The sequence below is a fragment of the Xiphophorus hellerii genome, chromosome 11 (genome assembly GCF_003331165.1).
Source record: "Xiphophorus hellerii strain 12219 chromosome 11, Xiphophorus_hellerii-4.1, whole genome shotgun sequence".
In the NCBI taxonomy this organism is placed as follows: domain Eukaryota; kingdom Metazoa; phylum Chordata; class Actinopteri; order Cyprinodontiformes; family Poeciliidae; genus Xiphophorus; species Xiphophorus hellerii.
The window spans coordinates 15,149,488-15,163,257 of NC_045682.1; the positions used below are offsets into that span (position 1 = coordinate 15,149,488).

Genomic DNA, 13,770 nt, shown 5'->3' on the forward strand with positions numbered 1-13,770 from the left:
CCTGCCTCATTCCTTGTTTTTAACCAGTCTTTTTTCCTCCCCTCTCCTTTGTTTCATTTTTGCTCTCTTCTTTTCCCTAACTAGCTGCCACAATACATTCTCTCAGTTGCCAACCACTTCCCATTCTGCAACCACTGACCTTAACACTGACCTTCCCTTGTCTGTGCCATTGAGATGAGAGGGAGAGATACCACAACCTCACCCTCCCACCACTCACCCACCCACAACACCACCACGCTGCAGGGTTGAATTTTGCCTGTCTCATCAGTCTTTCCTGCAGCTGGAGAATGTTTTTTTTTTTTTTCAGATTCCAGCACTTTTCTTTTCTTTCTTTTTTGCTTTTTGGCTGATCAGTGGCCAGACAGAAAAACACGGCTCTTGGCTCAAAGAGATATCGAGCTTTGGCATATAGACCAAGGCTGTCAATACAGATTAGGTTGATCAGATAAAGTTTATCTGCAGCATTTGAGCGTCCTTTGGTTGGGTACCAGCTTAATTCCGGGGCCACAATTGATAATGTGACCCGAGGATCAAAGCGGATCGAAATTTGGGCCATTGTTTTAGCCAGGAGCGGACCACAGTGGCCTTGTCAAAGGTAAGTCACTTTGCGTATCATTGTGCATGTAGCACAATAGCTCTGGTCTGTGATAACAGGAATTACAAGAGGTGCGCCATGGCTCTGCAGGTTCATGGCGGTTTAGTGAAAACTTTCATAATTTGTCTCATCTATGTCTCTTCATGTGAGCTACTTAAAAAAAAAAAACGTATTTAAGGAGCATTTAAAACTAAACCAAGTTCGTCTTAAGTTTTAAAGTAAATATCTTATATTTTATTGTAGAAAAACAGAAGAATCTTAAAACTAACCTTTTGCAATTTTCCATTGCATACTTGGCTACTTCATACTATTTATTTTTTATTTTTTGTCTTTTAGACTGTTTTAGAAATATTTATCATGATGAATATAACAAGCCTACACGTTTCCAAAAGAAAACTATCAAAGATTTTAATGAACGCTCTTTACCTTTCGAATGTTTTTAAGCCCATAATTACCGGCGTATGCAACTGACCTAACCTTGAGAGTTTTGGTTAGTTGGAAGGTTGTTTGTGCTTCAGACTAAAAAACCTCTGTATGACTTACTGTGTGTTTGACTTCAACCTTCAATGCTAAACAACATCAGTCACCACAAGAGGGCACTTGGAGCATGCGTATGCAGCAGCAGCAGCAGCAGCAGCTCTAATTACATATCTTTGCCCTGTTTTACTGTTGTGTTTTCACTGGTGCACAGATTGGAAGCTAATCCAGGTTCACTGAGTCCACAGTGGCCTCTCTCACACACAGTAAGGACAACGTGCATTCTTCCGATTGCAGAAGGATGAGTCGCTGGAGTTTTTTTGCTGTTTTTTTTTCTCTAGAGTCTTTAGTCCTGTTTCTCTTGTATTACATCTTAGAGAAGGTGTACAGTTGCAGGGAGAAACAAACTCTGCAGAGGAGACAGCTTTGCATCTTGCAAAAACAGCAGAGAATCGACCTGTCTGCAACAAAGATGTTCAAAGCTTAAAACGCCCCGTGCCCTCGCACAATGACTGCATGTGTTATCAGAGTAATACGTGCCTTTTTAAAGCCTGTCCGTACACAATAGTCGGAGAAAAAGTGAGGGGGGGGGGGAAATTAAATGCTCAGGAACACAAGAGGGCAGTACAAAGAAGTACACCGAGAGTGAGTCTTATTGGATGTGGCTGGAAGTGAGAGGGAAACACACTGAAAACAAGCTCGGGTGGTGAGATGAAGAGGGGAGGCATGGCAGCAGTAAATGATGCTCGCCCTCTACACCTTGTCAGTTATTAGGAGAAGCCAGAGGAGAAAGCTGACATTACTTTGTGCTGTCTACAGAGAAAATAATTGGCTTGCAGGCCAGCTTGCTGGCACCTAAAGCATTTCGAAGTGATGTTGCAAAGTTGCACACCAGAAAAAAAAAAAAAAAAAAAAAAAAAAAGGGCAGGCGTGAAAAAATAAATAAAAAAATAAAAAATACATGCGTATTAGGTGCCACGCAAAAGTCTGGGTACTGTTGACTTCTGCTTCTGCTGATTTCAAAATGTGACGAAAAAATGACGTGCCCTTTAACTGGCATGCAGCTACGCCGAGTAAGAAATAACACATTTATTTTATTATTTGTGCAAATTTGGAGTAAGAAGAGGAAAAATAAAAATAGCAAATGCAAAAGTTTGGATCCCTCACCCGCAAAAGGTTTGAGCTTAAAGAAGTTGTATAGACTTCAGACCTTACTGTCATTTCCAGGGCTGCAGCTGGTCCACATTCATTTAATGTGGTTCATTTTGTGCAAGGCCAATAAAAACTTTCCAATGTGAATGTGTTTTTCCCAAGTTTTTATCTATCTATTCTACTGTTTCATTTACATATCACAATGAAAATGAAATAAATAACATCTGAAAAGTGGGCTGTAAAAAAAAAAAAGAAAAGAAAAATAAGAAGTACAAATACAACCAGTCAACTTCAGGTCGCTCATTTTTCATATTTTGTTAAAAGAGTGAATTTTAGCAGTTTGTTCGATTGAGAGGTTCTCTGCATTCTCAACTAGTATCAGAAGCAAAGTCGACCCAAGGCATAAGTTACCAGAGTTGCTGTTTGGTCCCTTAAAGCCAAAAGCAAATAACCTCCCACAAAAATTCATATCTCAAAATATAAGCTTTTTCATACATGTATTGCAGATGTGCTTACTTTTAAATTTGCTCTGAAACTTAATGAATATTTTTCAAGAATTCAAAATTCTTTTGCGGTCAAATGAACTGACAACATTCTAAAAGTACAGTCACTTAAAGTTGCTAAATATAATCATTATTCAGCTAAAGCAGTTATTCATTCTTGTCTGTGCTGAAGTCTCATTTCATTGCACACTAACTGCAAAAATGTTTGTCAACGGCAATAAATTTCTGTAATTTTTGTTGCAGCTGTAAGAATAGCTAATTGAGCTTCATTTGTCCTCCGGCGTCCTCTGAGTCTGTCCTGAAAAGTCAGACATCAGACACGACTACCAGACTAAATAAGTAAGTCAGTAAGTTGGCTCCAGATTTTATTTCCTGCTGTTTTTTTTTTTGTTTTTTTTTTAGAAAACAATGTGTAAAAAATAATTTTATGGTCAGGGAAGTTCCAATCTGAGATCTGGTCATTTTAATTGCTTATAGTAATTTTTGAAACAAGGGGAAACAGATGTGTTTAAAAACACAGCACACAGAGCAATCAAGCTGGAACCATTTAAAAGAGATTTTGGGGTTAGGGATGGTGACTGGTGGGTGTGGTCTTTACAGGAACTGGGCCACAAGTCAAATTCTGCTCAGGTCCCATATAATTTGGGACTGGCTCATAAAGGAACATCTAAGTAAACTTAATGAACTAAGAAGGCAAACAGTGTTAGAGAGATTTTAACAAGAAGAAAGAAAACAGAATGGAGAGATATGAAGAAAAAAAATACCTCTGCAACAAGCACAAGGCAGATCGACTTGGACTTGAGTTGCTCACAGGAGACATTTCACCGGCTGAAGTGGGGGAAAAAAGACCAGCAAACACTAAAAGCCAGCAACTACAACTACAATTCCCACAATTGTTGCCCATCTAGAGGTGTGAGCTGAAGATGTCACCATGTCCTGTCCTGCACATCATTAAAAAAAATTTCTTCAACAAAGCTGTGCTCTTGGTGACCCAGGGAGATGATGGGAGGAAGCTAAGAGAATAAAAACTACTACACACTCTGCTTTTCTTTAAAATTTAAGAGTAAACTAATTAGTACCCTATTTTTTTTTTTTTTTTCCAGATTTTATCTTATTTGTACAGAATAACAGATGTGGCATTTTTTACTAAACGGTATAAAAAAAAAATTTTGTTCCATTATTGAACTGTAGTAAATGTTTAACACTTTTACACACTTTATGTAATTTCTATGTCTTATTTCCCAGACGTATTCATAGAAATCAATGTTTTTCAGGCTTGATATCAGATCTGTAACTAGGCAGGGAATAAATACAGCAATATCAAACATGATAAATGATTAACAAGTTTCCCATTTCATTCTCTGACTGGTCACCTGCTCTTCAGACTCTCATATTTCTCCGCCCTCCAGGAGGATTCCCCCTTCCACTGTAAAAGGTGCTTTACTTTTGATATTTTGTCACATTTCTTCCATTTAGGGTGTGGGTGCCTCTTCTTGGTGACTAATTTTTAAAAAAAATCATTCAAATAGACATTGAGTAAAAGCCGCTGTTCTGAGAAGTTTTCAGGTTTTGGTAACTATAAAGCAAATCCTAACTTAGTGCTTTATGTTGCTTGATAATAATTCTCCATTAAAATTAACTTTAAAACATGTTCTGTTTTAAAGAATATGTTTTTAAAACAGAACCATACTGTTATGGTTCATAACGGAATACTGTTATGAACCATACTGTTATTATGGTTCATAGAAAATACTGCTAGGTGAAAATACTAGGTGTTTGTGACATTATGAATCAATGACGGGCTTTTTCCACATGTACTGCTGCATTTATATATATATGCAGCATATATACTGTATACAGTATATACAGTATATACTGTATATACTGTATATATACAGTACAGACCAAAAGTTTGGACACACAGTTGTGTCCAAACTTTTGGTCTGTACTGTATATATATAACTTTTGAGGGAGGCACCAGAGTCCTTCACTGTGACATATGATGATGTTCTTTTGGTGATGGTAAAGAAATGGCCAGATTTTATTTTGTTTTGTTTCAAATTCTCTCCTGTTATCTAGCTGCTGTAACTGTGCCATCTGTATATTGATCATGGTTTACTTATTGCACTCTTCTCCTTTGTGCAATGAGATCCTAGTGACCCCTTGTAAAAGGATGCAAATGGTCAAATGTAAGGAAAATGCTGTTTGACCAGACAAAGATCCTTTTAGGTTGAAGCGATTGACAATACATTGACTGCAGGCATGAAATCCTGAAGAAAAAGAATATCCTGTTTAGGTGAGTTATTTTAATCTCTAACAATGCATCATGTTTTTGCTTATTTTTTTTTACACAATATATGTCAGATTATATGTAGAAAAAAAAATCACTCTTATTGTTTGACATTGCAAATAAATGGCATTTTAAATGTGCTGCAGATACTCTGAAGAGCCTCTGCAGCTGCTGAGTCAAAAGCAAAAAAAATGACTTCAAGTTAGATCTCTTCTCTCAGACTTCCTTTATTGCGCATTTTAACAGTCTTGCAGTGTTCTAAAAAGAAAAAAAAAAGAAAACCACGGTATTTAGTCAGCAGTTATGGACAAAATCCAACAACAAATCAGACAGCTTTGATTGCTTTAAGCGTAAGTTTTATTAGAGATTGCAGAACTTTGAAGAAGTTACCAAAACAAACTTCTAAATTCTCTGGCACCGGTTCTTCTTTAGTTTATCAAATGCAGCCCGCTGTACGGTGGTGCATGCCTTATTATTTTGGCAACTTATGCGTCTTTATGCAAATAACACTAAATTGTAAAAAAAAAAAAAAAAGCTGCAGAGTGGTGCATCACAGCTGTTTAATGCAATCAGGAGGATTTGAATATCTTAGCATTCTACAGGAAAAGAAGAAAAAAAAATTATAAACTCTACGCTTTAATGCTCTGCAGTAAAACACCGGGAAGTTTGCATTCCCCAAACGTTCAGTCGCCATGCAGATGATTTTCACTAGCGTCAGTGAATCATGAAGGACACTTAAGTCTAAGATGTGATCAAAATACGCAAGAGGCGCTCTGCACTCGCTGTTCATTAGATATATTGTCCATTTGTTTACCCTCTGTTCGACAGAGTCTCTGTTGCTTCCTGTTAAGCTCGTGTCGTTACAAATGTATACATCCTGTCCAGGGAGATGTTGGCTCCTGCACAGAAAGCTCAAAATGAGTTAGCAGAATCACATGAAACAGGGATTGGGGACGTCCGCACAAATTTCTTTCCAATTAAAAGAGAACACTGCATTTGTTAAAAAGCAAAGAAAAAAATGTGGGTTTCAGAAAGCAAAATAAAACTTGCAATTAAAAATAAAATAAGTGAGAAAATTACAAATGACACTGAACATCTATTGTGGACCGCAGGTGTAACAAAAAAGCTTCTCAGGCAGCAGTTGGTAGAAAGTCAAAGAAGGATTCAGCTCCACAACAAGCTGTTTGCTGAATGTATAGTGCCATCATGTGCTTATCTTCATTCATTACAGTCATTGTTGTTGTGTTTTTCCTCACAAATGTTCAAGAAGAGTCTTTTAAAAGAAGCAGCATTACAAATATTGCGCCATTTTTTATTTTAATAAAAAAATGCTTTTATGTCCATGGCGTAAAAGCTGAAGAGTGTCAAGAGAAGATGCTGCTTAAAATGTGGAAGAAAAGAGCGTTTGAGAGAAGGCCTGTCTTTTGGAAGAAAAAAAACAATGAACGGGGAGGGATCATCAGAGGAAATCAGGGCTTTATCTGTGTAAAACCGCAAAGACCGAGAAGCATTCATTACAAACAGAGCTAATGAGGCTGAAAAGCTGATGCAGATTGGCCGCGAACTCTCGGCCCTCTCACATTAATTTTCTGGTGATACTCCGCTTGGGTTTAAAAACACTTCCATCATTAAAGTTACTCCAGACACAAACAACAACAGCAAAAAAAACAACACCTCCAAACTATTACAAGTTTCATGGACCCCACATTGACTTTCAGAGATTTGTGGACGATTATCTAAATTGTAAATTATCTGTTGAAAAAATTACAGCGATTTTTAAGATAGTTCCTAAATGAGACTCTGAGAGTGAATGATGGGATGTGACTGTCAGCCTCTCGTTAGCGAACCATTTCAAACACAACATCGGTGGCGTCATAAGGATGGTACGTTGCTGTAAAGGCACAGATCCTGTTGGCAAGACATGCTTTGGATCAGTAAATGTGACCTCATGCAGCGCCCTGTATAATTATTCACACATCTTTAAATGGTTCACATTTTCTCGCTTTCTAATGTTGATGTTGTTTTCGAGGCAGAAGTTCTTTGTTTTTGTGAAGAGGAAGGAAAAATACCAGATTTTAACAGTGAACACATGCAAATCTAGACAGGTTTTTGCTTGTGAAAACGTCTAAAGACCATGCAGCCTTCCTCCTCTCTACCTTTCAGCCATGTAAAATCCTAATGAAATACTGTGAAGTTTTTCAGTTGCAACATAGCAGATAAGAGTTTTATAAGCCGCTGCACCTTGATGTTTGTTTGAATCATTGTGTCAGTTTCCAAAATAATGCCACACACACATTGTAGTTCCATTAAGGATGGTGTCAAATGTTGAGTCAAAAACATAAAGAGACAAACACCCCATTTTCACATTTTTTAAAAATCCATTTTGCTGGCATTAGTGTGAACCTTATGTAATCCAAAAAAGTGGTTAAAGACATAGTTTCTATTTTCTTTTCTTTCTTTCTTTTTACCATCTAAATTTTCTCTGGAAACATGGCTTCTGTGGGTGCAACAACTGTTCCAGTATCATCTCTCTTGTGCTTTTTTATTATTATTATAATTAGGCCTGTCGCGATAAACGATAAATCGATTAATCGTATGATAAATTAAAACGATCGACGTCATTTTAATTATCGGCATTATCGTCTCTTCTGACCTTTTTCTCTTTCTGTTGATGACACCTAATGAAAAAAGGCTCAACTCCGGTGCTCTCCACTGATCCTCCCTTCCTCATTTCCTTAGTGTAAAGCCCAGCGCACACAACACGATCTTAGAGCTGTTGGCCGATTGTCGGCCCACTTTCAAAACTTGAGACCACACATTAGCCGACAGAAATCCTAGGTATAACGGTTCGATCGGGTTCGGTCCTGCCGTGTGGTGTCCCACAAAGGGCACAAAATAATGGCTACAAGTCCAGTGAACTAATTTTAAAACCGGGCATTCATCAATGCTTTACTACAATCTACCTGCAATGCATGTGGCTAGTTTCAGCGTAAAGTCCTGACTGAATGAAAATCATTAGAACCTATTTACGTCACGTTAACGAAGAACAGCTGAAAAGTTACTCTCCAATGTCCGCTGTACTTCGGGTTGCGCCGTGTCAGCTGTTTGGGATTCCCCGACATAATTTCCCCTCAAAAAGCACGAAGGAGAATCCGCGCTTTCTGATTGGCTACCTGTCACATTCAACAGGCTGCGTTAACTCTCTCAGTTGGGAAAAACCCCTGATTTAGATCGGAGCGGCAACGACGATCTACCGTAACAAACCACACAATCTTAGAAAGACCAACGTTCTAAGATTGTAATAGGCGAAAAATAGGAGCAAAAAAATCATGTAGTGTGAACTATTGCATCAGGTAGTCGATGTGCCCATCTTCTCTATTTAAATCTAATTATTACTGAAGGGCAACATAATATACAGACTTCATAATCTGCACTCTTTTGGTTGAATGCAGTATTTATTTCCACTTTGGCTTTTTGTTGTTTAGTTTTTTTTCAAGTGCGTTTTTTGTTGATGGAGACTGAGAATCCATTTTATTTTTGTTTTTGGTTGTTTTGTTTATTTTGTTTATCAGTTCCAGTGTTTAGTGTTCTTTTGAAAATAAAGTGTATCTATCTTTGGCAGGAAATCATATGCATTATTTTGTCATTTCCATTAAATCAGTGTAAAAAGGTCTTCAAACAATATTATCGTTTATCGCAATATTTTTTGAGACAATTAATCGTTCAGCAAAATTTGCTATCGTGACAGGCCTAATTATAATTTTTTTTTTGGTTTAAATTCACATTTTGTGGCAAACTCTTCACACCATCCGTCAGATGACTTGAGGCAAAACGAGAGGGAAAAGCCACAAGTTGTGAAGGAAACCAAACCAGGAGAAGGTTGGGCTGCTGTTTCTGATGCCTCCGGAAGGCAACTGATTCTGTCTCCTGACGCTTCTGGTGCGGAGAGTGGCTGTCCTCTTTGTTTGGGTGGAGGAGGCCTCTGTTATAAAGAATCGATCGGTGGCCAGCTCTACGCCGTTTCCTTTAGATGTGTCGGTAATGAGACTTTTGTCAGAGAAATGGGATGCGTCTGCGGTGTGGAGCGGAGCTGAGGAGGAAGCTTCCTTTGTGCCTGAGATGAGATGATCTATGTAATCTCGGCTGCCGGTTCTAGCCAGGTGATTAATCGTTAAGGTGGAAATGCTGGTGGGTGTTTCCGTGAAGGCATCGTGCCCCGTGTTTAGAGACTCTCTGCGAGTTTGGGGCGTGCTTTGCTGAGCGGAGATGGGCCAGTACCACCACGTGACGCTGTCTTCAGGCGACACCGAGCTCAGATCTGAGGCACCGACTGTCAGAGAAGGCAGAACAAAGGAGCCAAAGTGCAAACCTCCAGTCCTACTGGAGTGTGTCGCTCCACACACAGGCTGGGTGTAGCAGGGGCAGCCGAGGACAAGCGCCGAGGTGCTCTGAGTCCAAGACAGCAAGTAGTCGACCTCATGAAGGTGGCAAGCCCAAGGGTTGCTACCCAGAGTGACGACTCTAAGTGAAACCATCTTGTCCAAAACTCCAAAAGGCAGTGAGGAGAAGCGGTTAGAGTGCAGGTAGAAGTGGGTTAACTTTGGGAGTCGGTCAAGAGAGCCTGGCAGCACCTTCAGAAGCATGTTGTGGGACAGATCGACGGTCTCCAGGTGCGCAGGCAGGTTGGTGGGCAAAGTATAGAAGTGATTATTGCTGAGGTTGAGCATTCGCAGCTCAGGCATTGTGTTGTTGATGAAGACGGCCCTCTCTACCTTGTTGCCCGAGAGGTCGAGGGTCTTCAGGTTCCAGTGGTAGACCGTGTCGTTCTTGTCCAGCAGCTGGATGCGGTTGGACGAGGCGTGGAGCTCCCAGAGGGAGCGAGGCAGACCTCTGGGAAGGCGGCTCAGCCTGTTGTGGGAGAAATCCAGGAAGCGGAGGTGGGTGTACGAGGCGAGCCTGTCGTCCAGATGGACGAGCTGGTTGTGGGACAGGTTGAGGGAGAGGATGTTGTGCTGCAAGCCGTCGGGGAGCTCTCTCAGGCTCCTCCGGAAACAGTCCACCTCTCTGTGGCTGCGGCTGCAGGAGCACACGGAGGGGCACACGGCCAGGACGCGGAGCCCGAGCCACAGCACGAGCACCAGCTCCAGGAGGGCCTCATTAAGAAACGACTTCAACATTACGGGCCTGCTGGGGGTTAGAAAAAAAAGGAAAGAAATGAGAAAAATGTCGCCGTATAAGAAAGCCGAATGAGCAAAAACACACTGAACTACCTCTCATGTATGCAGCATAGTGCCTGCATTGTGCCCTTTTTTTTTATACAAGCGAATAACACCAGACCTGAACTGTAGTGAGGATTTTTCAACTACATTGAAGAATACCATCCATCAGAAAGGAGGACAAATCCCTGCAGTCATTTTCCCTGGCATCAGTTTGTGTTCACTCATCAGTGGTTGTCAGTGGAGTCAGTCCCATGCTCTCAGAGGAGGAAAACTAGTCCAATAGATGGGTTTTGGTAACGACTCCACAGAGGACTCATGCATGAGCTGGTCCAAAGGCAGGCAAAGACACAGCCGACAAGATACTGCAGTGTTTTTTCTTTTTCTTTCTCTCGCCCAGGGTGTGGCTAAATGTGTGTGAAAGAAGAAGAGCCTTCAAATATGTTTAGAACTCACCTCCTCATCTTATCATTCCAGTCACTTTTTCTCTGCTCCTTTTTGCCGCTCAGCACCTCTTCTCTCTCCTCTCTGCTGCTTTCAAGCTCGGGACCAGCTGGTGCTCTGCTGAAGGTGAATTTTCCCCCCCACCCCCCACCTTCTCTCCTCTGTATGTCTATCTTAGTATTTGACCCCTTCTCACTTGTCCAGTGCAGGTGTTCTGCCCTAAACTCGCGTGCAGTTCAGTCCCTCTTCTCCCTGTGCAAGCTGAGAGTTTACTACTGCATCTTATGGATCTTTTGGGTTGGCTCGATCAGGCACTGCAGGCTCTGGATTTACTGTGTGCAGTGGAAGTGAGAGGGGAGGGGTGGCGTGTTAGCAGGGAGAAGTATTGGGAAGGAGAAATGGAGCGCATAATGGAGGGGCTCTCTGCATACACGGATCCCCTCTAGGGAAACTCCTTAGTCCCTTTTAAATCTCTCGGCTTTAAAGATCCACTCCTGTGTTCCAAAGAACAACTACTGCTCAGTTTGGTTTAACTGGCTGTTTGTACTTAAAATAAAGACTGTTATCAGTTATCTGCTCAATATAAGTCATCCCTCTCTAAAGAACCCCCCTGTACAAGTCGATGAAGTGCTGTAATTGGCTGTAAATGTAGAGGCTGCCACAAAAAGCCTCAAGATTTATTACAGAGGACTCTCCTCCTCTGCAGCATCCCACCTGTCATCAGCAATACAGCCAACTCTCCATCTTGCACTGCATTGCTGCACTTCCAACACATTCTCACTCCCGGTTGCACCAGGTTCGGCTACAACGCCTTGCGAAAGTTTTTACACCCTTTTAACTTTTTTTTTTTTTTTTTTAGTAGTAGTTTTTTTTGTTTGACATTTTCTCATTTTCCAGTCAAACCTCTGTGTGTTTTGGTGTGATTTTATGTGACCGGGCGTAATTATGAAGTGGGAGGAAAACAAAACGGATATTCAGTCTTTACAGAAACAAAATCAGAAAGTTGTGGCGCGCGTTTGTGTTCAGGCAACTTGAGTAAACAATTTGAAACTGGAAGTTTTTTGCTTGGACGATGTCTGTATCTAAAAAATGAACGCCGTGCTCGTTATTCTGTCACACTAGCTCAAGGTTGGTCACACTGGATGTAGAGGGCCTGTAAAAAGCAATTTGGAGTTTGTACACAGCTTTTCATTCGGATATACATCTAGGCTTTGACTGGGCCATTCTATCATTTCGATATTCTTTGACCTAGTCCATTCCCTTGAATCTTTGACTTTGTTTTCAGGGTTGATGCCCTGTTAAAAGTTGACCCTTCGCTGGCCTCGAGTGTTTCCGAGGGTGCTGATTTTCTTAATTTTGGGAAATCTGCGAAGACTTACATAAGAAATCCATCTTATTTACATCTCCAAAGGTCTGGAAATCGGCCACCGTCTCCGGTGGAGCAAATGGAGACAGTGGCAGACTGATGTACGCAGTTAGCAATAGTTATTCAACTTTTGCCAACTTAATGATTTCATTGCGACATCTGGTGACTTTTCAGACAGAAGAAAATCAAATTTGGAATCCCAATTGGTGCACATGTACCTAAAAGTACTTTGCCACATTTTGCTCCATCCAAACTCAGAGCAATTTCATTCCCACTGAAGAAAAGAACCTCCACAGTGTGATGCTACCACTACTACTATAAAGTTCAATGTGCGGAAGACCATTTAAAGCTATTTAAATCAATCTCGCATCTAAAATGATGGAGTAATTTTAATGATTATATCATGGAAAGCAAATGCATTGCGGTCTGTGGGTCTAGCGTGACAAAAAGGAAAAAAACTCAAAGGGTTATTTCAACTGTCTCAAAATAGCGAGGAGGCTGAATCCACACAACCTCATTGATCGAGAAGCGGAAGTTTTATTTTATTATATTTGTTCGTGTGCGCGCGCGCGCGCGCTAAACCACAGCCAGGCTAAATAAAGCGCCCATTTGCAACACTCTCACTACTTCCTCTGTGCTTCCAGTCAACCCGCCTCACCTCCCACCTGCCTCAACTCTTCCAGTAGTTGCTCCACTAAGACTGTAACTCGTGTATCCGGTCACTGCTCCTTCCTGCAGGCCTCAAAGTCAAACTCCCCGTGTCAGCCTGCGCGCGACGTCGTCAGTGTGAAGCTGTGTTGCCAAATAGCAATTCGGATCCTCCAGAAAAAGAAGACGACTCCTCCCGAGGAAAAAATAATTTCCCATTGGCTCGTCGATACGAGCTACATCCGCATCCGAACCGTTGACTTTGCACAGAGCAAAGCCATAAAAGCGAACCGCTTTTATGGCTTTGGGTTATTTAGCAATTTAGAGGTTTTACTCAAAGGTGCAAATCCAACTATTATGTCACAAGTAAATAGATGAACAAAATATCTGCACATGACAGCTAAGAAAAGGCTCATATTTGTGTTTTGAAAGGTCTCTTTTTGTTTGGCTGCGTCAGCTTTCGCTGAAATGAAAAGAGGCTGTGTGGCGGAGCCTAAAAGGAGCTCATTCTCCGCTTGCTAATCAAGCTCGTCTCCTATTCACTCTTCTTTTTTTTGCGCTCTCTTTTTCTCACAAGTCTAGTGTGCCTTCCCTGAAGTATTCAGAATAACAACAAGTGAACTTCTCCGCATTTTGCCACGATACAATCGCGCACTTTCATGCGGGAGAAGAAGCACGGATGGCTGTCATTTTCTAAATCCTAAAATGCGTGGCAGGCATTTTTTTTATTCAACCTCCATACACTCGATGCTTTACACAGCCGCCTTTCATCGCAACCGCAAGCTGCAAGTATTTTTTTGGCGTGCTTCTCTATCAGCTTGTCATGAACGGTGCGGTGAGGGGTGGTGAGGCAGACGCTGTAGACCCAGGTAGGATGGATAGTTGATTTTAATAAAGAAAAAGCAAAGTCCAAACAACAGGCAGCACGCACATTAGACGCATTGACAAGGACCCGACGAGGAACAAGGAACACAGGTGGAGTTAAATACACAGCGGGTAATCACAGAACCCGCTGGGAACAATCAAGGGGAAGACAGGACAACACGAAGACTCGGGGACACAGAAAACTCTAAACAAAT

At 41.2% G+C, this 13,770-nt stretch overlaps 1 protein-coding gene across 2 annotated transcripts; it reads right to left on the reverse strand.

Annotated features, from left to right (window-relative positions):
* Positions 1-8,736: 8,736 nt before the first annotated feature.
* LOC116727973 (oligodendrocyte-myelin glycoprotein-like) lies at positions 8,737-11,566 on the reverse strand. Of its 2 annotated transcripts, none has more exons than XM_032575682.1 (2): positions 10,690-11,566; positions 8,737-10,201 (listed from the first exon to the last, which is right to left on the reverse strand). In XM_032575682.1, exons 1-2 carry the CDS (start codon positions 10,695-10,697, stop codon positions 8,830-8,832), a joined length of 1,380 nt encoding a protein of 459 aa, XP_032431573.1. In that variant the 5' UTR covers positions 10,698-11,566; the 3' UTR covers positions 8,737-8,829. The 2 variants fall into 2 exon arrangements, with proteins under 2 accessions (XP_032431573.1, XP_032431572.1); XM_032575681.1 differs by having other exon boundaries at positions 8,737-10,204.
* Between the last annotated feature and the right edge of the window lie 2,204 nt (positions 11,567-13,770).